Source organism: Rhinatrema bivittatum, chromosome 4, assembly GCF_901001135.1.
Source record: "Rhinatrema bivittatum chromosome 4, aRhiBiv1.1, whole genome shotgun sequence".
Taxonomy (NCBI): Eukaryota; Metazoa; Chordata; class Amphibia; order Gymnophiona; family Rhinatrematidae; genus Rhinatrema; species Rhinatrema bivittatum.
Window position 1 is genome coordinate 473,496,600 of NC_042618.1, and position 23,587 is coordinate 473,520,186.

The 23,587-nt window shown below is 47.0% G+C and overlaps 1 protein-coding gene across 3 annotated transcripts in view; it reads left to right on the forward strand.

Moving 5' to 3' along the window:
- Positions 1-23,587, forward strand: part of VWF (von Willebrand factor) — a 259,921-nt gene that overhangs the window by 74,042 nt on the left and 162,292 nt on the right. For all 3 annotated transcript variants that reach the window (XM_029597268.1, XM_029597267.1, XM_029597266.1), the window contains exon 17: positions 11,673-11,764. In XM_029597268.1, coding sequence (XP_029453128.1) covers positions 11,673-11,764 — 92 coding nt within the window. The remainder of the gene's footprint in view (positions 1-11,672; positions 11,765-23,587) is intronic.

Below are 23,587 nucleotides of genomic sequence, written 5' to 3' on the forward strand. Positions count from 1 at the left end.
GGCATGGTTATTCCATAAAGTGGGATCGGCTATGGAAGGTGCACAGTCTTTGGTGGACATGAGTTTAGTAAGTTTAGGTGAGGGTGTGTGAAGTGAAGATCTGTAGGCATGTTATTCCATAAAGCGGGACCGGCTAGGGAAAGTGCACGGTCTTTGGTGGACATGAGTTTAGTAAGTTTAGGTGAGGGTGTGTGAAGGGAAGATCTGTAGGCATGGTATTCCATAAAGCGGGACCGGCTAGGGAAGGTGCACGTCTTTGGTGGACATGAGTTTAGTAAGTTTAGGTGAGGGTGTGTGAAGTGAAGATCTGTAGGCATGGTATTCCATAAAGCGGGACCGGCTATGGAAGGTGCACGGTCTTTGGTGGACATGAGTTTAGTAAGTTTAGGTGAGGGTGTGTGAAGGGAAGATCAGTAGGCATGGTTATTCCATAAAGCGGGACCAGCTATGGAAGGTGCACGGTCTTTGGTGGACATGAGTTTAGTAAGTTTAGGTGAGGGTGTGTGAAGGGAAGATCAGTAGGCATGGTTATTCCATAAAGTGGGATCGGCTATGGAAGGTGCACGGTCTTTGGTGGACATGAGTTTAGTAAGTTTAGGTGAGGGTGTGTGAAGTGAAGATCTGTAGGCATGGTATTCCATAAAGCGGGACCGGCTAGGGAAAGTGCACGGTCTTTGGTGGACATGAGTTTAGTAAGTTTAGGTGAGGGTGTGTGAAGGGAAGATCTGTAGGCATGGTATTCCATAAAGCGGGACCGGCTAGGGAAGGTGCACGTCTTTGGTGGACATGAGTTTAGTAAGTTTAGGTGAGGGTGTGTGAAGTGTTGCCAGATATTGGTTTCTGGTAGGTCTGGCAGGGGTGCGAAAATGGAGATGCTCATTGAACCAATGCATGTTTTGATTGTAAAGTGATTTGTGGATGATTGTGAGGGTCTTGTACAGGATCCGGGATGTGATTGGCAGCCAGTGCAGTTGGTTGAGGACGGGAGTGATATGATCATTTCTGTGGGCATTGGTGAGAACATGGGCGGCTGCATTTTGGAGCATTTGTAGGGGTTGGATAGTGTTTTTGGGCAGGCCTAGGAGAATGGTGTTGCAGTAGTCAATTTTCGACAGTATGGTGGATTGCAGTACTGTGTGAAAGTCGTTGAGATGTAGAAGAGGTTTCAGTTTCTTTAGAGTGTGTAGTTTGAAGAAGCAGTCTTTCAATATGGAGTTGATGAATTCTTTTAGGTTAAATTGATTGTCCAATGTTACACTGAGATTATGTTCATGTTGGGAAAAAGTATCAGGTAGGGTAATTTTCAAAGGGACTTCTTTAGGTAACGTACCTTTAGCACAGTGCACGCCCAACATGCATGTAAAATTATGCACATGCACAATGCATGCATCCAAGTGTACGCACATATGAGAGAGACACTGCAGAAGTGGAGTCTGGGTGGAGTTGGGACTTACGCATATTCTGTTTGCTTTAAAATTGCACGTAAATTCTATCAACAAAACTGTGTGCACCGAATAGCAGGTGTACCTGTGTGTAGGTAGCGTTTCTGGGACTGGCATGTGCACAGCTGATGACTAAACTTATGTGTAATGTTACAGAATTGCTCCCTAAGTGGGACGTTTTATAACCTGCTCTTTGGGGGCATAATTACGTACCTACAGGCCGATACTCAAACAAAGCTGAGCTCCTAACTTAGGGGATGTGCAGCAGGGACGGATTCGTCTGATTCAGTATTCGTATTCGTGGGACCCAAATCTGTTGCATCCATTCTCGAGGGACCCCGATTCACCCATTAGTTACATATGGTATTCGTTTCCCATTAAATTTGAAGAAAAAAACCCCATCCCAACCCTTTAAATTTAATTAACTACATCCCCCCACCCTCCTGACCCCCCCCAAGATTTGCCAAACATCCCTGGTGGTCCAGCGGGGATCCTGGAGCCATCTCTTGCACTCGGGCCGTCGGCTGCCGGTATTCAAAATGGCAGCCAGTGGCCGATAGCCTTTGCCCTTTCTATGTCACAGGAGCTACCAGTGTCATTGGTTGGCCCCTGTCACATGGTAGGAGCAGACACCGCGAAGACAGCGAGGACGGAGAAATGGTAAGCTTCCGTATTGCTGGCTATTTCGCGCCGAATAATGACACTTTTTATGGTGTAGTTATTCGGCACGACACCGGAAGCGATCATACCGCGGAGGTGCGATCGCTGCCGGCTATCGCAGGACCGCTCTCCCCCATTTCGCCCCCCTGTAGCGTGGGATTCAGAGAACCCGGTGCTGTTAGTAAATCCAGGCTTAAGTTAGGTGCCTGGTTCTGAAATTCAGTGCTAAGCTCCTAACTCTTGTTTCCTTGCCCTGACTCAGGCACTCAGTCCTAGAAGATTTTCAAAAGGACCAATTTAGGAGCCTATCTTGAAAAGTTGGGGGCCGAACCCCTTTGAAAATTGGCCCCATAAAGCTTGTGCAAAAGTTCTAACTCTCTCCCCCCCCCCCAGCCCTGTGCCCCCTGCATCTCCTCTCCCCCAGTTCTTGTGAAAGGATGTGTGAAACTAGGTTATGTGCATAATTTTATGTGTGCCGAGCCCCGAGCTCCTTTCTAACTGCCGTTTACATGCATAAAACACGGTCCCGTAAAAGGCTTTGAAAACTGAAAAGGGTTTGGATGCCTACTTTGGGGAGTTAGGCTCCTGAACTGGCGTTTTGGAAAACGTAGGCGCCATGAGCCTGATATATCCGGTGTCATTTGTCCAGCCGAGTTTGGACTGTGCTGGACGGCTGGCAGGCTATGAAAATCCCTGCGAGATGCTGCGCCTCTGAATTATCTGGCTATCTGGGGGTGTCGCGGGGCAGAGTTAAGTTAGCTGAATAAGTTCCCAGTTTGCCGATTACTGTGATGGAGCCGCGGAGCAGTCCTAATCTTAGCCGGCTAGCTTTAAGGTTCTCGGGCATACTCGGTGGCACTGCCTCGCTGCCTCGCATCCCGATAGAGTAAGCTGGATACATTTTGCCTGTAAGGCAGTGGCTGAAGATGGACCTCTCGCGTTCTCCAGGCTCCTAAATTTAGAGGCTGATATTAAAAAAAAAAAAAAAAAAAAAGCATGGCTCCCAAGTTAGGCAACTAGTTTCAGCTGAAAATTCACCTCCGTTTGGGAGCCAAAAAAAAGCGGGAGGCTGCAGAAGCGGAGGGGGAAAAATGAGGAGTTTGGCAGTGATATTCAGCAGGTAAGTGCCTGACGTAGGAGCCTGTATGTATGCAAAGTTTACTGTTCTATGTAATGGCAGTGCCAAAAGTTCTGTATAATGACACTGTCAAAAAGTTTTAGTTATCTGTAAACCGATACGATGTGCAAACGGCTATCGGTATATAAAAACCTATAAATAAATAAATAAATAAATAAAAATAAATCCTGACAAATGAATAAAAGACCTAAATTTAGGAGCCAGAATTTATGTGAATTTTCAGCTGAAAATGTAAACCCTTCAGTTTGGCTGAAAACAGATGCCAAATCCAGGCGCCTCTCTACCAGAGGCTTTCTCCCATTCTGTGCCTATGGGAAAAATACCATAAGCCACCTAACCTAGGAACCTAAATTGAGCTCAGCTATTTTTATTTATTTATTTGTTTGTTTTTATATAGCGACATTCATTGGGCAATATCACACCTTTTTACATTTTAGCTTGAGGAAACTAGTAAGACTAAAGTGTCTTAGTATTGCTACATTGTAACATTGAAAACATTTTAACTTAAAGGTAAGGTGTCTTATCATTAATAGATTGTGGGTTTGAAACAAAAACATTAACATGAGAACAACATTTTTACAAGAAAGTGATGACTTTAAGCGTTACAAAGCATGGTAGAATTATTGCAGGAGGAAAGGTAGAAGGGTATGGGAATGAGTGAGGGGTAGTAAGTAGTAGGGGGGTGGAAAGCAAAATGAGGGGAAGGGAGGGAAACTTAATAAGAGGGGGTGGAGGGTAGGGCTAGGAGAGGAGGGAAGGAAAGTAAGGAGGTGGGAACTAAGTCAGGGAGAGGGGGGGATGGGATGCAGGGGGTGGGAGAAGGGAGGGAACTATGTATGGGAGAGGGAGGGATGAGAGGTGCGTGCTGGGGGAGTGAGAGGGAAAGGATAGGGGGGAAATTGACTTAGATTGATCAGGAGGAAACATACAGGGAGGGAAATTAACTTAGGGGGGAGAGATGGTCGTGGGGGGGGGGAGAAGGGGGTAGTAGAAGAGGGGTAGTGGGAGGGGGAACTGGTCAGGGGGGATAGGGTGGGATCTGGGATGGGGGGTGGGGGAGGGAAATCGAAGGGGGAGGGAATAGGGGGATCTGCTAGGGGAAGGGGTGAATTAGGTAGTGGGTGGGTAGGCTTTTTGGAATAACCAGGTTTTCAGGGTGTTTTTTGAATGAGTGGGTGGAGGGTTGCAGTCTTAGTTGGGCAGGCAGTTTGTTCCATAGTGAGGGGGCCTGCAGCTGAGATGGTGGTGGGGTGAGCCGGTTCTGTGTGAGGGATGGAGAGCCGGCCGGTGTTCTGGGATCGGAGGTTTCTCTGGGAGTCATGATGCTGGAGGGCGCCCTTTAGCCGTTCGAGTTTTTTGTTGTTGATGGTTTTGAGCAGGAGGGTTAGGATTTTGTGTTGAGCTCTGAAGGTTATGGGGAGCCACTGGAGATGTGATCTGGCTGCTGCCTTTTGCAAGAGTTGGAGGGGTTTGATGGAGGATGCAGGGAGTCCGAGGAGGAGGGAGTTACAGAAGTCCAGGTTGGAAAATGTGAGGGACAGGAGTACTGTTCGATAGTCGTGGGGTGAAGAGTAGTGGTTTCAGCTTTTTGAGGACGTGGCGCCCTCTTTGATGTGTTTCTTTAGGTTGAGTTCGGAGTCCAGTGTGATGCCAAGGGCTGTGTCTGAATATCGGCCTCTTGGTTTCTGGGCAAGACCGCAGGCCCTGCTAAGCGATGCCAGCGCCCGTCACTTAGGGGTACGCGGTCCTGCCACTTTATGGCAGCGCACCAGAAAGCTCTCAGCCCTTTTGCACGGCCGTGATGTAGGAACAGGACAATTCATCTTTGCATCAGAGCACAATCTGCAGGTGGGGGGGTTTTGTTTTTTTTGTGGTAAACTGCAGTTCCCTGTACGTACCCGGATCAGTCCAGATTCCTAACGAAAATTAGCAGGTAAGAACCCGTTTTCCTCTGTTATCTAAAGCTGCAATGAGAGCCTGATGTAGGGATTAGTCTGGGAGTTTCAGCAAGAAACAGAGCTGACCGGATCTTTCTCCTGCACCGGGGCTTCTGATATTCCCCAGCACGGCGCACAGAATTCACGCTTTTAGTGAAGGGCGCAGGTGTCCTTGTGCATGTAATGGATTCTCAGGGGTTTTAAGCCTGCACCCATTCAGGGTTCTTGTAATAATCAGACAGGGTAGGGGAGCAGGAGCTGCGCTGCGGAGAGATTCTGCAGCCCATGTGTTACCCCTCCCTCTGGTTAGCTGCACAGCTATTGAATAAAGCTCAGGCCCTTACTCCAGGATTCGTGAGTCCAAAAACAGATCTGCTTTATTTCCCCGCTGAGCAACTTTATAAGTCCAGTCTGCAGTCACGGTAAAAACATTTCCATTTATTGGCTCTGAGACAGTTACATTAGCAGAAATCAAATGATTACTCCATACAGACTTTTGTTCCCGAGTGAAACAGTGCCAGAAAGTAATTTAGACTGCCAGGCGTCTGGAGGGCAGCGAGAGCACTGGCCGAGTTCCTGCCTCCATGAACTGATGCCGTTTCCTGCAGTTGGCAGGGGCTTTTTAATGCACTTTGAGATGCCCAGCATGATTTTGGCATCTGAAAGGAAAGAGAACTGCACTCTGGGAAAGATACTGTTCAGAGTTCCTCCCCGGCAGCTGACTCCTGAGAAGGAGGTGGTCCCGGCTGAACCTCTCATGTGTGTTCAGGAGCTGGGGAGCTTGCATTCCTCTGCAGGTCTCTCCCAGCTGCCTCGGTGGTCGACCCTAACCCCTCTCAGGGCTAAGCTGCTCCCACCCTGTGCTCCCTGGGGAGGTTATAAACCTCTTTTTATTGCCCTGTGGTTTAGTTGTCTGGTGCTGGAGGCATCTGAGAGAGGCTGGAAGGAGGTTCATACGGAGTGGAAATGGAGCGCTGGCAGCTCTACCTGAAAGGGAAGAGAAAGAGGGCAGAGGTCGGGCTCAGTAGATAATGGAGGAGACAGATTAGTGGGCAGTGGGGATTTCAATTGTACATAACTTGTACATAAATTGTACACCTCCCTCCGCCTAGAAACCTGCCCAAAAATGTTCAGGAAAAACCTCAAGACCTGGTTCTTCAAGCACTCATACACCTAACCTACGCCCATTCACCCGCACTCCCTCCCTCACTCCATCCCGCCTTCCTCCCCCCACCCCTCCCCCCACAGCACCTTGGCCTCCTCCCTCTTCCCCCCCCCCCCCCCCATCCCCTCCATTGCCATTACACTTCCCTTCCTCTTCCCTTCCACCTCCCTTTATATTCCTCTAAGTGTATATAAAGGCATTACAGCTGTATATATGAACATTATATTCTCAAACACATGTATATTTACCCCTTCTAAATGTAGGGATCCCCCCCAATTCTCGGAATTTTCCTGCTCCTCCAAGTTTAACCTTAACTCGCATTTCCTCCTCCCCTATTTGTTACTTGTAAAAACGAACTTCTTATATGTAAATACTAATGGTTTAACTGTTCTTCATATAATCATGCGTTAATTGTAAAGCCTGTTGCTAAATTTGTGTTCTCTGTAAACCGATGAGATGTTCCCAACGTTCGTCGGTATAGAAAAGCCATTAAATAAATACATAACATAACGCTTCAATGTTTTTTAGTTGCAAGTCTACTTAACTGTTACGTGGTGCTCCTAGGGATTTAAGTTGTTTTTGAGAGAATACTCAAGATATTTGTTTTGATATTACAGAGAATGATCTGGGTAAGATGGGGTTTTTTTTTTTTCTGGAAATGTTTAAGTTGAAGCGGAAATAAATATATATATAAAAAGTAAAAAGGTTCTACTATATTTTCTCTTCCTCTTACTAATTCTCTCCAATCTTAACTCATGCTGCAAACCATTTCTCAGACTGAATCCTTTCCCTACTACATTCTTTATCTGATCTGCTCTCTGCTCTCTCTACTGCTCCTTGTCTTGGCTGAGGGCTCTGCTTCGCTTACTGCTCTCTGTCATGGAGGTTGTCTTCTCTCCCATACACCTCAAGCCATGGTGGTGGTGTTGGTCTGCTGCTCTCCCCCTCCTGTAGGATTCAACCCCTCCTTCTACCTCATGCTCACTCTTTTACTTCCTTTGAGGCCCACTCCATCCACCAGTTCACCCCACTACCTCTCCGGGCAGCTCAACCCCCTGATAAATCCTCCTCTCCCTTCTCACCAACTTTCATTCGTGGTTTGCCATCTTCCCCTTTCCTTATTCTTGGTGTCTTTAACCTCCATGATGATGACCCCTCTGACTCTTAAGCTTCAAAATTCCTTTCCTTAACCTCCTCGTTTGATCTCCAATTCTGGCTACCACCTCTACTCTCAAGCCATTGCCTTGACCTAGTCCTTTCCTCCAACTGCTGACTCTCAGACTTCTCCATCTCAGTTCTTCCTGTCTCAGACCATCACCTGATTCCTTTCACACTAACCCCCCGCCCCCCCCCACAGCCTTGTCCATTCACTACCAACATCTTCAGGAATCTCCAAGCTGTTGACCTCCCCTGTATCCTCTCCACTACTGTTTCAGTTCTACTTTCCTCTACTACATTGTCTGAATCAGTTGACAAAGCAGCTTCTTCTTACCACATTGTACTCTCCTCTGCTTGGGACACTCTTTCCCCTCCCCTTCCCCATCCTGTAAGGTGCACCAAAGCCCAGTCTTGGCTTCCCACGTTCCTGTGCCCGCTCGGCAGCACATTTCTGACTAAACTCCCCTTCCCGTGCGGATTCAACCATTTTAGATTCATGCTGACCTCCTTCTTGTCGGCTATTGCACTTGACAAGCAAGACCACTGTGTCCATCTGACAAACCCTCTTGCATCCAAACTCCAATCCCTTCTCAAACTTCCTTTGCATCCCCTCCCCCCTTCACTGTCTGCCCAGACTATGGCTGATGAGTTCCATGACAAGACTCACAAAATTACTTTCAACTAGGTCGCCTCTACCTCCCTCTCCCCCACTTCCCCTGGCCTCTGCCACCCTCTCCTTTTCGGAAGTCACAATGCAGGAAATGACCCATCCTCTTTCTCCCTCCATACTCACTCCATGTTCCTCTGACTCCATTCTCACTCAGTGCTTCAGCTCTGTCCCTACCGCAGTCATCTCTTCCATCTCTCACTTTCCACCGCTGCTGTTCCTGCTGCCCTCAAACATGCTGTGATCACACCACGCTTCAAAAAACCCTCACTGGACCCTACCTGTCCCATCTCCCTCCTGTTTTGCTTCCAGACTACTTGAATGTGCTGTTTACAGTCTCTGTCTTGACTTTCTTTCACCTAAAGCCATCCCAGTCTGGTTTTTGCCCCCTCCATTCCACAGAAACAGCCCTTGCCATCTTTAAAAATGGCGCGGGCCATCCAGTGCTCCTATCATGTGACAGGGGCCGGCCAATGGCACGGATACCCTGTCACATGGTAAGGGCAAAGGGCCATCGGCGCCATTTTTATTAGTGGCAGCCGATGGCCCGGGAGCGGGAGATCGCTCCCGGGACTTCCACTGGACCACCAGGTACTTGTAAAAAGTTTTGGGGGGTTTCGGGAGGGTGGGGGAAGCTAAGGGATCAATTTTAAAGGGTCGGGTGGGTTTTTTTGTTTATCGGCTCGGGTGCAGCTGATAAACAAAACCGCGATCGGGCCGCACGAAAAAAAATTAACGATGTGAATCGGAACCGGAATCGGAAATGATTCCGGTTCCGATTCACATCTCTAGTCTCCACTGTAATCTATTCAAAATTCAGCTGAGTGACTTATCTGTCACCAAAGTCGCTACATCCATCTAACCCCTCTTCCCTGTCCATTTCACATACAGTTCAAGCTCCTGTTACTCACTTTTACTCTGAAGCTCCTCTCTGCCTCTCCTCTTATCTCTCTCTCTCTCTACACCCCTCCTCGTGCACTCCTATCAATGCCCTTCTCCTCTATTGTCAGTTCCCCACTCCGTGCTTTCCAGCTGGCAGTGCCGTGAGCTGGGGATAGACTTCCTGCGTCCTGCTCCCTCTCCTGCCTCATTGATGTCTCGTCCATTCTGAGGCTGCTTTTAAACCTTAACCCCTGAGGGTACTGCTTACAGCCTCATTAATTTGTAACCATTGTCTTAATAAGTGAAGAGGTCCATATTCAGGCACAATCCGGCTGAATATAACCTTATCCAGCTAACTTTGGAGGTATTCTCAATAGTGCACTTGCACTCTTGAATATAGGCAGCTATGTTAAAGTTATAACTGGCTAAGTTTAGGAAACGTCTTTGACCCGATCAGACTTAGCTGGCTGAGTTATCTGGCTAGCTCGGGATATCACAATTAGCCGACTAACTCAACTCCTCCCAGTTATGCCTCAGAATGCTCCTAGCTTAGGCCTAGATTTATCAAAATGCGGTAAATATTGCATGTGATAGCAAAAGGGGTGTGATTTATTGGAGAGAGAGAGAGAGAGAGAGAGAGAGCGCCCAGCCCAGCAGCCATAATGCCTGCTCCCTAGATAGGTATTTATATCCCTATGGGAGGCCCACCTAGTCACTCGAGGTGAGGTTTAGGTATTAGTGTAGGGGGTTAGGGGCCACTTTGACATTCAAAGTGAGACGTACGAACAGAACAGTGCTCTCTTGTGAAGATTTGATGACCTTCGGAGTGAGGAAACTCACCCAGAGATGAGATTTGTACAATGTTCTCTCCACCTAGCTTGATGGACTCTCTACCTGGGTAACATCAAGCTAGGTGGAGAGAACATTGCCCAAATCTCATCTTTGGATGAGTTTCCTCACTCCGAAGGTCATCAAATCTCCACAAGAGAGCACTGTTCTGTTCGTACATCTCACTTTAAATGTCAAAGTGGCCCCTAACCCCCTACACTAATCCCTAAACCTCACCTCGAGTTACTACGTGGTCCTCCCATAGAGATATAAATAGCTATCTAGGGAGTTGACATTATGCCTGGGCTCTCTCTCCCTCCTCCCTCTCCCCCTCCTGATGCCCTGGGAGCTTCAATTCACCTAAAAAGGCATAATTAAAATCAGTCTGTGCAATAGCCCTTCACAGACAGGCAAACCCCACCCCTAACTCCCCCTATTTTCCAAATATGCATCACTCCATACAATATGGTGCTATTGCATGCATTAAACACGTTTTCGCATGCGGTAAGGGCCTATCGCATGCATTAACAGGGCTTTTTCACAAGCGATAAGCCCTTAACGCATGCAAAAATGCCTTAGCGCATTTTGATAAATGACCCCCTTAGCCGGCTAGAATTTAGCTGGCAAAATGCCCAAATATTCATTTAGCCGGCTGACTTCTGAGCTGGCTGGCTAGCTGCTTTTGATTATGGACCTCCTCATCCCCCAAGTTTCTTTTGTCCTGTATGTTTGTCTTGATTAGATCGCAAGCTCTACTGAGTCTCTTATAGAGGTTTTGGTTTTTTTTTGTTCTGCGCTGTAGACGTGATTAGCAGCAGCAGCAGTAGGAGCTGTGGTGGAAAGATGTTTTATCTTCTGCTCCCTGCTGCAGGCTCCTGCAGAAAATGAGATTTACAATCTCTAGAGGTCACTAATGCAGACAAAAGGGCTCACAAGCTACTCCGCAAGAGTTTAAAAGCAGACTCACATCCAAAAAAATCCCTAGGACCTCCTAGCTCCATTACCAAGCACAATCCCCAACCTATGGTGGGTCCCCTGCCTGTACTGGGTAGGGGGCCACATGCACGATAGCACTTCCGAGTCTGAAGGACCGACGGGATCTCCATGCACATTACTGCAGCGCCACTCGACCTATGCAGCGCTACACAAATACAAATAAAGAGAGAGTCCCTGCTGTATAGAGCTTATATTCCAACGAAGAGAAACATAGGGGACAAGGCTGATAATGTCGTTCTTCGGTTTCTGCGTTGCTTTTCCATATCCTCCAAGCAAAGAGTGAGGCCATGATCGCGGTTTGCTGCTTTCCCAGAATTTGGGGTGTGGTATGCAGTTTCAGTATTTTTAAGGAGCAGAAGGTTTTCACAAGTGCGCCTGATGGGAGTTTCTCACCACAAATGGACTTTGTGACTAAAGCTTTCAGATTCTCCTTTATCAGGAGCTGAATTTAAGGAGCTCATAGGACCCCTTCCTCCCCGACCACAGCGTGAGACCCAGCTCCGGAGCTGCAGCACGAGCCGCCTGCCTCCATCATCCAGCGGCACCAGTGCTTCTCTCGGGTTCTTCTAGGTTCCTGGTGGCTCGGGTCCTTCCCTGGCTGCTGGCCGAGCGGATTTCACGTTGTTGGGGCTGTGATCTGCCATGGTTTTTGTCAGAAAAGTCCTCTGCTGTGCTCTAGGACGGTAGGATCCCATCTAGGAGGCCTCTTCCTAGGGCCCTGCTGGGTCGAAAGCAGAAACGGCAAATGTAAAAAAAAAAAGTAATAATAATGGCGATGGTGTCTCTGTCCCCTCTGCAGCTACTGCGAGAACGGCCTGATGCACTGCAGCGCCAATGAAGTCGCTGGGGCCTATTTACCGGACTCTTTCTTTCACCAGCCGTCGGCGAGAGGTTAGTATCGCCTGCGCAGAGAGGGGCAGCGCAGAAGGGCCTCGCCAGCATGAAACACGGCAAGCAAGTGCACAGCTTTCTGTGGGCCCTCTTTTGCTGTCAGTCGCACCCATTGGAAAGCCATGCGCCGTGCCTATATATATATATATATATATATATATATATATATATATATGTATATACTTTACATGCATTGGTGTGGCTGTATATATCTATATCTATCTATCTATCTATATATATATATATATGTTTATACTTTACATGCATTGGTGTGGCTGTATATATATATATATATATATATATATATATATATATATATATATATATATATATATATATATATATATATATATATATATATATGTATTTTTTTTTTATTTTTTTTATTTTATTGTATTTTTCTATACCGGCATTCACGGAGTTCGTATCATGTCGGTTTACATAAAACAAGGGGTGAGAAATACATTATAACGTAAATAACTAATAACATAAGAGTATACATTAAAAAGTAAAACAAGTGCATGGAAGAAAAAAGTTACAATAAAACGGGGTCATTCTAACTGGGATTAGAGTTAGAGGAAAGATAAACAGTTTAACGAGAAGTAAAACATTGTAATGATTGGTAGATAGAGACTGTTTCAGTTTAATAGGAAATGATCAGTAATGCTGCATTTGATGGTAGTGAATCTTTAAGGGTCCGGAAATGCTTTCATGAACAGCCATGTTTTCAGTCTTTTCCTGAAGGTTTGAAGACATGGTTCCTGTCTTAGTTCTAGGGGGATGGAGTTCCACAGTGGGGGACCTGCTGTGGAGAAGGCCCGATCTCTCAATGTTATATGTTGGGTGGTATTGTTGTGTGGTACCTGTAGATATTCTCTATATGCTTCTCTGATGGGTCTGTTGGAGGAGTGTTTTTTAAGAGCTATTTGTAGATGGAGTGGAGCCAGTCCATGAATATTCTTGTAGATTGTGGTGAGGGATTTATGAATTATTCTGTAGTGGATTGGTAACCAGTGTAGGTCTTTAAGGACTGGTGTAATGTGATCTCTTCTTCTTTTGTTTGTTAGAATTCTTGCTGCGGTGTTCTGTATCATTTGGAGCGGTTTAGTATGAGATGATGGGATGCCTAGTAGGATGGAGTTGCAGTAATCAATTTTCGCAAATATTATTGCTTGGAGCACTGTTCTATAATCATGGAAGTGAAATAGGGGTTTTATTCTTTTTAATACGTGCAGTTTGTGGAAGCAGTCTTTGGTTGTTTGGTTGATAAACGATTTCAAATTTAGCCTGTTGTCTATGGAGACTCCTAAATCTCTTACTTTTGAGGTTTGCAAGTTGGCTGGCGGATTTGTAGTGATTTTGCAGTTATCTGGAGAGATTAGAATGAATTCACTTTTTGATTGGTTTAGGATTAGATTTAAGCTGGATAAGAGCTCGTTAATTTATTGAAAGCAATTTTCCCAAAGTTCTAGCGCTTTAGTGATGGATTCTTTGATAGGGATCACAATCTGGACGTCGTCGGCAAATATGAAGTGTTTTAGGTTCAATTTGTTTAGCAGTTGGCAAAGCGGGAGAAGGTATAAGTTGAAAAGTGTTGGTGAGAGAGAGGAACCCTGAGGAACTCCTTGTGATGATGGGTATCTGGAGGATTCTTTGTTGTGAATTTTAACTTTGAAACCTCTGTTTTCTAGGAATGTTTTGAACCATGTTAGTGCTGATCCTGCAATACCGATGTTCGCTAGTTGTTTTAGTAATATGGCATGGTTCACAGTATCGAACGCTGCCGATAGATCCAATAAGATCAGTAGGAAGGCCTGTCCTTTATCGAGGCCCAAAATAATGTAGTCAGTCAGTGAGATGAGAAGGGATTCGGTGCTTGAGGCTTTTCTAAAACCGAATTGAGTGGGGAAGAGAATTTTGTGTTCTTCTATGTAATCTGCTAGTTGTGTGTTAACTAGTTTCTCCATCACCTTGGCAATGAAAGGCAGATTTGAGATTGGACGGAAGTTGTTAGGATCTTTGGGGTCCAAGTTAGGCTTCTTAAGTAGCGGTTTGATGGATGCTATTTTGAGGTCGTCTGGGTAGAAACCCTGGATGAATGAGCAGTTTATAATGTCTGCTAGGGTTTTGGTTATGGTGTCCGGGATTAGCAGTAGTAATTTAGACGGAATCTGGTCTAGTGGATGCGATGAGGGTTTCATTTTCTTAAGAAGTGTTTGGATCTCTGAGGAGGAGGTGAGTTCAAGAGATTGGAGGGAGATGTCTTTATTATGCAGAATGTAATTGCTGGTTGGTGTGCCGGTATTATGCTTTATTTGTGTTAGTAGGTTGGTGATTTTATTACTGAAGAAGAGTGCCAGCTCATCAGCTTTTGTTTGAGCTTGGTTAGGTGGTATGTCAGGAGGGTTTGCCTGAGTTAGATTGGAGACAAATGTGAATAGCGCTTTGGAATCGAATATAATGTTATGAATCTTGTGTGCATAGAAGTCCCTTTTTGTTTTAAAGTGGAGCTCTTGTATGATTGGAGGGCGAGTTTGTATGTAGAGAGTGTGGAGGGGGAAGGGGCTTTACGCCATTTACTTTCTTTTTGACGCAGGTCGAGTTTGAGGTTTTAAGTTCATTTGTAAACCATGGCTGCCTTTTTGACGCACCTTGTTTGACTTTTTTTGTTATCCATGGACATAGTTTGTTTGCCACGGTTTATACTTTACATGCATTGGTGTGGCTGTATATATCTATATCTATCTATCTATCTATCTATCTATATATATATACATATATATATATATATATATATATATATATGTGTGTGTATATATATATATATATATGTTTATACTTTACATGCATTGGTGTGGCTATATATATATATATATATATATATATATATATATATATACACAGCCACACCAATGCATGTAAAGTATAAACATATATATATATATATATATATATATATATATATACGGCCACACCAATGCATGTAAAGTATAAACATAGATATATATATATATATACAGCCACACCAATGCATGTAAAGTATAAACATATATATATATATATATACACACACATATATATATATATATATATATATATATATATATATATATATATATGTTTATACTTTACATGCATTGGTGTGGCTGTATATATATATATATATATATATATATATATATATATATTTACAGCCACACCAATGCATGTAAAGTATAAACATATATATATATATATATATATATATATATACACAGCCACACCAATGCATGTAAAGTATAAACATATATATATATATATATATATATATATATGTTTATACTTTACATGCATTGGTGTGGCTGTATATATATATATATATATATATATATATATATATATGTTTATACTTTACATGCATTGGTGTGGCTGTATATATATATATATATATATATATATATATATATATACAGCCACACCAATGCATGTAAAGTATAAACATATATATATATATATATATATATATATATATATATATATGTGTGTGTGTATATATATATATATATATATATGTTTATACTTTACATGCATTGGTGTGGCTGTATATATTTATTTATTATTTATTTAGTTTCTTTTACTATACCGATGCTCAAGACTAGGTCTTATCGTACCGGTTTACAATGTAACTGAGCGGATATATATATGTTTCCCTGTACGTACCAGGATCAGTCCAGGACACCTGGGTTGTGACTCCGCACCAGTAGATGGAGACAGACTAAAACTTGTGGGCGGAGCCATATATGCCCCTGTGCCAGTCACAGCCCCTCAGTCTTACTCTGTCTCCAGTAGATGGTGCAGGTCCAGTCACAGCCCTGCCTGACCTGATTTTGGTGGTTAGTCAGGTTTGGTTTTTAGGGGCTGATTTTGTTAGGCCTGATTGTTTTTGCGAGGTATTCGTGGCAAATTGGGTTTTGTTTTTAATTTTAGTCCCGGGTGCCCTGCCTCCCGGGGGGGTTGAGAGGTCCTGAGGGGACTACCCTCCCCCGGTTGAGGCCGCTGCCAGGGTTGAGGACCCGGCTGAGCTAGTGGCAGCGTCAGGGGTGACACCGGGGAGCCCGGTTCACTCACCCCTGCAGGAAAAGGGCTCCAGAACCAAGGACAGCTGCAAGCTTTGTTAAAAAAAAAAAAAAAAAAAAAAAAAGGGTTTTTTTTTTTGTTTTCGTTGTGCGGCTCTACGTTCCCTCGCGTCTCCGCTCCGTTTTGAGGGGGGGGGGGCGCCGGTAGCAGGAGGGAGGTCGCCGATTTTGAATTCTTAATTTTACTTCGCATTTCGCCGCGTTTCCCGCCCATTTTCTCGTCACTGTGGCTCGGCTCGCGCACGCTTTTCGTGGCAGGGCCTCTGCAGCTACGGTCGCACGGGCAGAGAGGGAGTGTCCGGAGCGTCTCGGGGGGGCCCAGTCCAGAACCGCGCAATCGCCGCCGCCGCGCGGGGGGGGGGGCTCGACTGATAGGCCCCAAGATGTTTGTTTTTCTCCTGCACTGTGCGCGCGCGGCGGCCATTTTAGTTCCAGCCGCGAAATCGCTCGGTTCACAACAGGGGATACAGCCCTGCCCCCCGCGCTTTCCCCGCAGCGGGATCCGGCGGGGGGGTCCCCACGGAGGGGCCTCGGTCCCCGTTGCCTCCCGCGGCTGGTTCTTCAGATTTTTATCTGTTTTTTGCGCGTCTGTTGCGCGGCGTTTTTTAAATATAAGCGTATTTAGCGCTGCCGGAGGGGCGTCGCGCGGGGGGGCACCCGCAGGTCTGTTCTGAAGGCTAGAACACTATGGATGTTGCGGGGTGCTCTCGGGAGCCCTCGCGGGGGAAGCGTCCGCCGCGTGGCGTACCTCAGGAGTCTGAGACGGATTCTTCATCGGCAGTTGACTGAGTCTCCAGAGGAGTCCCTGATGGGGGCCGGGGAGGCGGCTGCGGACGGTCCTCGGCTGCGGACGGTCCTGTCCAGCCCAGCGCGGGCAAAGGGGCACTCGCCATGGAAGGGGATGACCCCCAGGCGGTACGACTATTTTCGCAGGGAGGAACTGTACCTACTACCTCCAGCAATGCTTCAGGAACTGCTCCGCTGGGGGGGGGCCCGTCGAGAGACACACTTGGATCTGCCAAGAGGCAATCATGGATCCAATGCTCTCCGAGGAAGAGGAGCATAGGTCTCTCGGGGCCGACAGTAGGATTTTCCTTTTCAATTTTCATCGACAGTTTTCCTATTCAATGAATGGGATACGCTTTTAAGGTCGGTAAGGTCATAGACAAGGTTTACCCGCTACCGGAGGAGGTGCTGGCACTCCTTCGCCGGCCCAAGGTGGATTCCGCAGTCTCTGCAGGGACAAAGAGGTCGGCCATTCCGGTTACGGGAGCCACGGCTCTCCGGGATATACAGGATAGGAAGCTGGACGTGTAACTCAAGATTTTGAGGTGTCTGCCCTGGGTGTGCGGGCTGCTTTCTGTACCAACTTCGCTATGTGAGCGAGTCTGCGCTGGGCCCATATTCTTCAGGCAAATGCAGGTCTGTCGGCGGAAGAGGCATCACAGGCAGATAGGTTGGAGGCAGCAATAGCGTATGGGGCAGATTCTCTCCACGATTTGCTGCGTACGTCCGCTAGGTCCGGGGTGGCGGCTGTTTCGGCGCGTTGCCTGCTGTGGCTGCGCAACCTGGCTGCAGATGGTTCGTTCACAGCAGCTGCCCGAGGACAGATTCAGGGCGCGCTCCGTCTGCTCGGCCAGATCCCGGTTCCGAGGGCCCAGGAAGTCGCTTCATCACAGGTCTACCGGTTCTTCTTATAGGTCGGCTTCTTCCCGTAACCATCAATGGCAGCAGTCTTTTCGGGGTACACGCTCCGATAGACAGGGTGGAGCCCCGTCAGCGAGGGGGCCTGGATACCATCGGGCCAGTGGGTCCGCAACGTGATGAAGCACGGCTACGCATTAGATTTTGTTTGTTCCCCAGCACACTAATTCCTGGTCTCGCCGTGCAAGGCTCCCGAAGCGAAGGCAGCAGTGCTAATCACCATCCGGCGCATGGAACATTTGGGAGCCATTTCCTCCATTCCGATCAGTCCGCACGGCGAAGGACGTCACTCTATTTGCTTCATTGTTCCAAAGAACAACGGCACTTCAAGACCAATCCTGGATCTAACAGGGGTGAATAGATGCCTGCGGGTGCCTCACTTCCAAATGGAGACTGTTCGGTCGGTGATCGCCTCGGTGCGTCCAGAAGGGTTCCTGGCCTCACTAGGTTCCACGGAGGCGTACCTTCACGTAGGCATTCCACCGTCTCTTCAGCGATGCCTAAGGATCAATTCACGGCTCTCCCGTTTGGGGCTCGCATCGGCGCCTCGTACTTTCACGAAGGTGATGGTCGTGGTGGTGGCGCAACTTCGCCGGGAGGATTTCTGGTTCATCCTTACCTGGACGATTGGTTGATTCGGGCGAAGTCCGAGGATCAGTGTCGACTGTCAGTGGCCAGGGGCCTACAACTCTTGCAGTCTCTAGGCTGGCTAGTCGAGTTCAACAAGAAGTCCATTGGTACCCAAGCCGGTATCCACGCAGACCCTGCAATGCCTTGGAGCTGTATTCGATGAAACGGGGCAGGGCGTTCCTATCGCAGGAAGGAAGGTGCAAACTACAGGCTCAAGTGAGGTGCTTGCTGTCGCTCCGGCTACCGCGGCTCGGCGATTACTTCATAGTCCTGGGAACTATGGCCTCCACTCTCGTGTTGGTCCACTGGCCGTTTGCTCATCTACGGCCATTGCGGGCGTCCTTACCATCCCGCTGGCAGCCGGTTTCGGAAGCATTCTACCGTCCATTTCCACTCGTAGGCCGGGCGAGATCCGGCCAGTCCTGGTGGCTTGATTCCAGTCTTTTGACCTCTCCAGGGTCACTCCTATTGCCCAACCGGACAGGGGTGCCCACGGATGCCAGTCTCTCCGGATGGGGAGCAGTCTGCCTAGGGACGTCAGTTCATGGCCTACGGTCAGCGTCTCAAGCCCGATGGGCTACCAACCGACTGGAGACCAGAACGGTCCGTCTGGCACTGCAATCGTTCCTACCTCTGCTGAGGGGACGGGCAGTCTGTGTTTTGTCGGACAACGCAACCGTAGTGGCCTACATCACTCGCCAAGGAGGGGCGAGAAGTCCACAGGTAGCAGACGAGGTGCGGCTCTTGATGGCTTGGTCAGAGCAAAATCTCACGTCCATTGCAGCTTCACATACATTGCAGCCTCTCACATCGTCGGGGTCGACAACATCCAGGCGGATTTTCTGCCGTCATCATCTGGATCCCGGGGCATGGGAGCTGGCGGTCGAAGTTTCGCCTCATCTGCAAGACGTGGAGTATTCCCCACATGGACTGGAGGGCCACAGGCCACGTGGACTGGTTGGCCACAGGCCACAATGCGAAGGCTCCGCGATTCTTCAGTCGGCGCCGAGGAAGAGGAGCAGAAGAAGTCGACGCCTTGGTGCTTCCCTGGCCGATGGATGTCCGGCTGTACGTCTTTCCTCCGTGGCCGATGTTCGGCACGATTATGCGCCGCATAGATTTGCACCCGTTCAACGTGTTCAACGTGATCATGGGGGCTCCGGCATGGTCTCACCGTCCGTGGTTCGCGGACCTTGTTCAGTTTGTCGGTGGCGGCTCCCATGCGTCCCATCCGTCTCCAGGGATTCGCGGGGCTCCTCCGTCAGGGCCCCGTCTGTTGGGAGGATGAGAATCCCTTCTGGCTCGCGGCCTGGCGTTTTGAGAGGACTCGGCTCAACGGGGAAGGTTACTCTGCCGCGCTGGTGGCTATGCTGCTGAGGTTCCAGGCAGCAGTCTCCATCCTTAGCGTACGTCCGGGCCTGGGTAGTTTTTGCGGTAAGGTGCGTGCAGCGGGGTGTGGATTCCACTGCCGCTTCAGTATCTGATGTTCTGGCTTCTCCAGGCTCATCTGGCCAAAGGCTTGGCATGCAGTTCCCGGCGGGTCCGCGCTTGGTTGCTTGCGGGTCCGGATGTTTTCCCGTTTTCTCTGGGGGGCTAAGCTTCTCCGTCCGCCATTGCGTTTTCCAATTCGGTTCTTTCCACCTGGTGCTCGGCACCGTTTGCACCCTTGAAGCGCACAACTCTTCCGGATCTCTCTTTGACGACGGTATTTTTGGTGACGCTTGCCTCGGCGCGGCGCTTTTCTGAGTTGCAGGCTCTCTCCTGTAGAGTACCGTTTTGTGTTTTTCTGATTCGGGGGGTATTCTTGTGTCCGATCCCTACCTTTCTCCTTCAGGTCGTTTCGTCTTTTCATCGGCATCAGTCAGTGGGGCTGCCCGCTTTGCGGACGGGAGCTCCTCTGATCCTCCAGCGAGGGACTTCAAGGGACTTGTTGTGCGGAGTTCCCTTCCACGCTACCGATGACAGATCTTTTGTTTTCCTTTCGGGTCCAAAGAAAGGGGCCGCGGCATCCCGCAAGACGATTGTCCATTGGCAAACAAGGAACCATTGGTTCGGCATACCTTGTGCGGGAGGAAAACCTATTCCTGGGGGCCTCAGGGCTCACTCGACACGGTCTCAAGCGGCGTCTTGGGCGGAATTTTCACAGGTGTCGCCTCAAGCGATTTGCAGGGCTGCTACCTGGCAGTCGTTACATACCTTCATTACACATTGCCGATCGGATGTTCGGGCTACTGATTGCGGGGGTTTTGGAGAGAGGGTACTCCGAGCGGGACTCTCTGCTTCCCACCCTCGGTTATTTAGCTCTGGTACATCCCAGGTGTCCTGGACTGATCCTGGTACGTACAGGGAAAGGAAAATTAGTTTCTTACCTGATAATTTTCGTTCCTGTAGTACCAAGGATCAGTCCAGGATCCCGCCCGCAGTGCTGCGCTGTTGTAACGGAGAGTCCGCTCATTGTTGTCTTCAGTACACTGACCCCTTGTTCTTCGCTCTCTCGGTTTGGAGAGTCTGGTTCCTGTGGGGGTGTTGGAGTTATTTTCGTTTACCTGACAAGTTTGTATGGTTAGCTATGTTGTATTATGGCTTTTCTACTTTGACATTCGTATGACTGAGGGGCTGTGACTGGCACAGGGGCATATATGGCTCCGCCCACAAGTTTTAGTCTGTCTCCATCTACTGGTGCGGAGTCACAACCCAGGTGTCCTGGACTGATCCTTGGTACTACAGGAACGAAAATTATCAGGTAAGAAACTAATTTTCCTTTATACTTTACATGCATTGGTGTGGCTGTATATATATATATATATATATATATAGGCTTACTCATATTGACACTTTCTCTGCAAGTTTTAAATCAAACGTCAGTTTTGTCATTTGAGATTTGCTAAAATGTGTATTAATTGTCTTGTTGTTTGCCAGAGGATTTCTATTTGCAGCTTAAAAGCCCCAGGGACTCGTCAGTGTAGGGCAATTCAGGGGAAATTTTCAGAGCCTGTTATGCATGGAGCTGGCTGCTATAAAATCGGCTGGGGCAGAGTGTGCGCGCGCACAAAAGTGCAGCGGGCGACCTGCTTTTGCCCACGCTTTTCCGCGCACAAGGGGCCTAATTTTAAAAAACATTTACACACTTATAATTGGGTTTTACACGTGTAAATGTCCTTTAGTCGAGTAGGCGGGCTTTTGAAAATTGCCAGAATAGTATGTTACATTTACGTGCCTAACTCCTTTGAAAATGACCTCCTGAGGGTTGAGATTTATGTGTTTGCTTTTAGATTTTAAAAGTATGTGGCTGAATTAACCCGCTCAAGTTACGCCCTCCAAATGGGAGGTGTAACTTTGCTCAAATGAATCTCTGCGTTTACCGCGTCAATTAGCAGAGCTTTGTGAACGCACATACGTGAAAATGCCGGCTAAAGTCTGCAGGAACGAGTGACACGCAGTCATAAAATTACCCTCCATTTACTTTCTTTGCTCAGAGTTACCTTATTGGTAAAGGTTTCCTGATAGGAAAGTACTTTTGTTAAAAAGTCTCTTTCTCTGTATTATTCATTTGCCCTCACTAACATATTTTTCTCTCCATCCATGCCCCATTCTCTTATTTTTCTCGTCATCTCCTCTCCCAGACCTCACCCCTTCCACTGTCTCCATAAGCTTCTTTGCCTGCCTTTATAGCCTCCATCTCTCCTCCCCTCTCGCTCAGTGATCTCTTTTCACCCCGTCCATCTCTGCTTTCCTCTCTCCATTTGCTTATTTTTTCCTTTTAATGTATGTGCAAGCCAACATCACAAATACACTGTACTGCATGCAATAATAATTCTTCTGCTGCAATCATTTGTAAAGCATAAAAATACTTTGCCTGCCCACAGCACGTTTATTTCAGAAAGGTTTGCATTGTTACCCTTCCTGAGACAGTCCTATATTTATTTATTAAACTCTATAACCCGCACATTAAGTAGGGTGGTGCATGGCGGTTTACACCATAAAACATACATAGTCATGATTTCATCCATACATCGCAAATAAAAATAAATAATACATTTGGGGGGTAATTTTCAAGAGGATATAAATGTGTAAATGTAACTACTATTGTAGCAATTTTAAGAAGCTATTTACCCACCTGAAGTGCACTTACATGAGCAAATCCTATAGCAAATCAATTGCATATATTGGAGCAATTTTCAAAAGCTTACTTACTTGAGTAATGTGCATTTTCTCAAGTAAAACCCAGTTTTAGTGTGTAAATGCTTTTTAAAATCAGGCCCCTAGTATTGTGTTAAATCAATTAGAGTTTTATAAGCCTGCAGGAAAAGGAATACTTTAATGCTTTCTTGAAAGCTGATATTCAAAGGAAGTTGAGCTGCTAAATTTAAGCAGCTCTGTAGGTGCCTATGTTAGACAAATATTTTCAGCTAAACCTAGGGTCCTAAATTTTCTGTTGAAAATTTAGCTAAAATTAAGATCTCAAGATCCCAGATTTAGGCCTACTATTCATTTGCCCAGATTTAGGATCCTAAGGGGGATATTCATCAAATCATGTTAGGGCCTTATTGCGGGTGATAACACCATAATGCATGCAATAAATAATGCATCGTGAGATGCGTATGCAAATTCTAAAAATTTAGTCAAAAGGGAGGAATTTATGAAAATCAAAGAGGGAGAGAGAGTGTGCACCTCTAGGGTGGCACACATATTAGTCAACTTTGTACACAATTGTAGGAGGATCAAGTAGTAACTCGAGGTGAGGTTTTGGTGGTGGTCTAGGTTTTAGGGGGCAGTTTTACATGCACAGTCAGAGGAACGAGCAGCACAGTACACTTGAGTGAAGATTCGATGTGATCTGGAGTGAGGAAAGGTGCACAGAGATGAGATTTGTACATTGTATTCTCGACCTAGCTTGATAGCAGCTAGGCAGAGAGTGCATCAAACTAGGTCGAGAGTACAATGTACAAATCTCATCTTTGGGTACCTTTCCCCACTCCTACAGTGGTATAAATAGTTTACTTATATGAGAGCCTTATAAAGAGTCTCTCTCACAAAAATTACCCTCACCACACCCCCTTTTTCCCTAGACAGGTATTTGTATCCCTATGAGAGGCCCACCTAGTAACTCGAGGTGGAGATTAGGTATGAGTGTAGGGGGTTGGGGGCCACTTTCACATTCAACGTGAGACGTACGAACAGCACAGTGGTCTCTTGTGAAGATTTGATGGCCTTCGGAGTGAGGAAACTCACTCTAAGATGAGATTTGGGCCATGTTCTCTCCACCTAGCTTGATGGACACTCTCTCTCTCTCTCTCTCTCTCACAGCCGTTTGGAATTGTTGTGGACTGTGATAAACCTTTACTGGCCTCTAGTGCACAATGTAACGCGAATG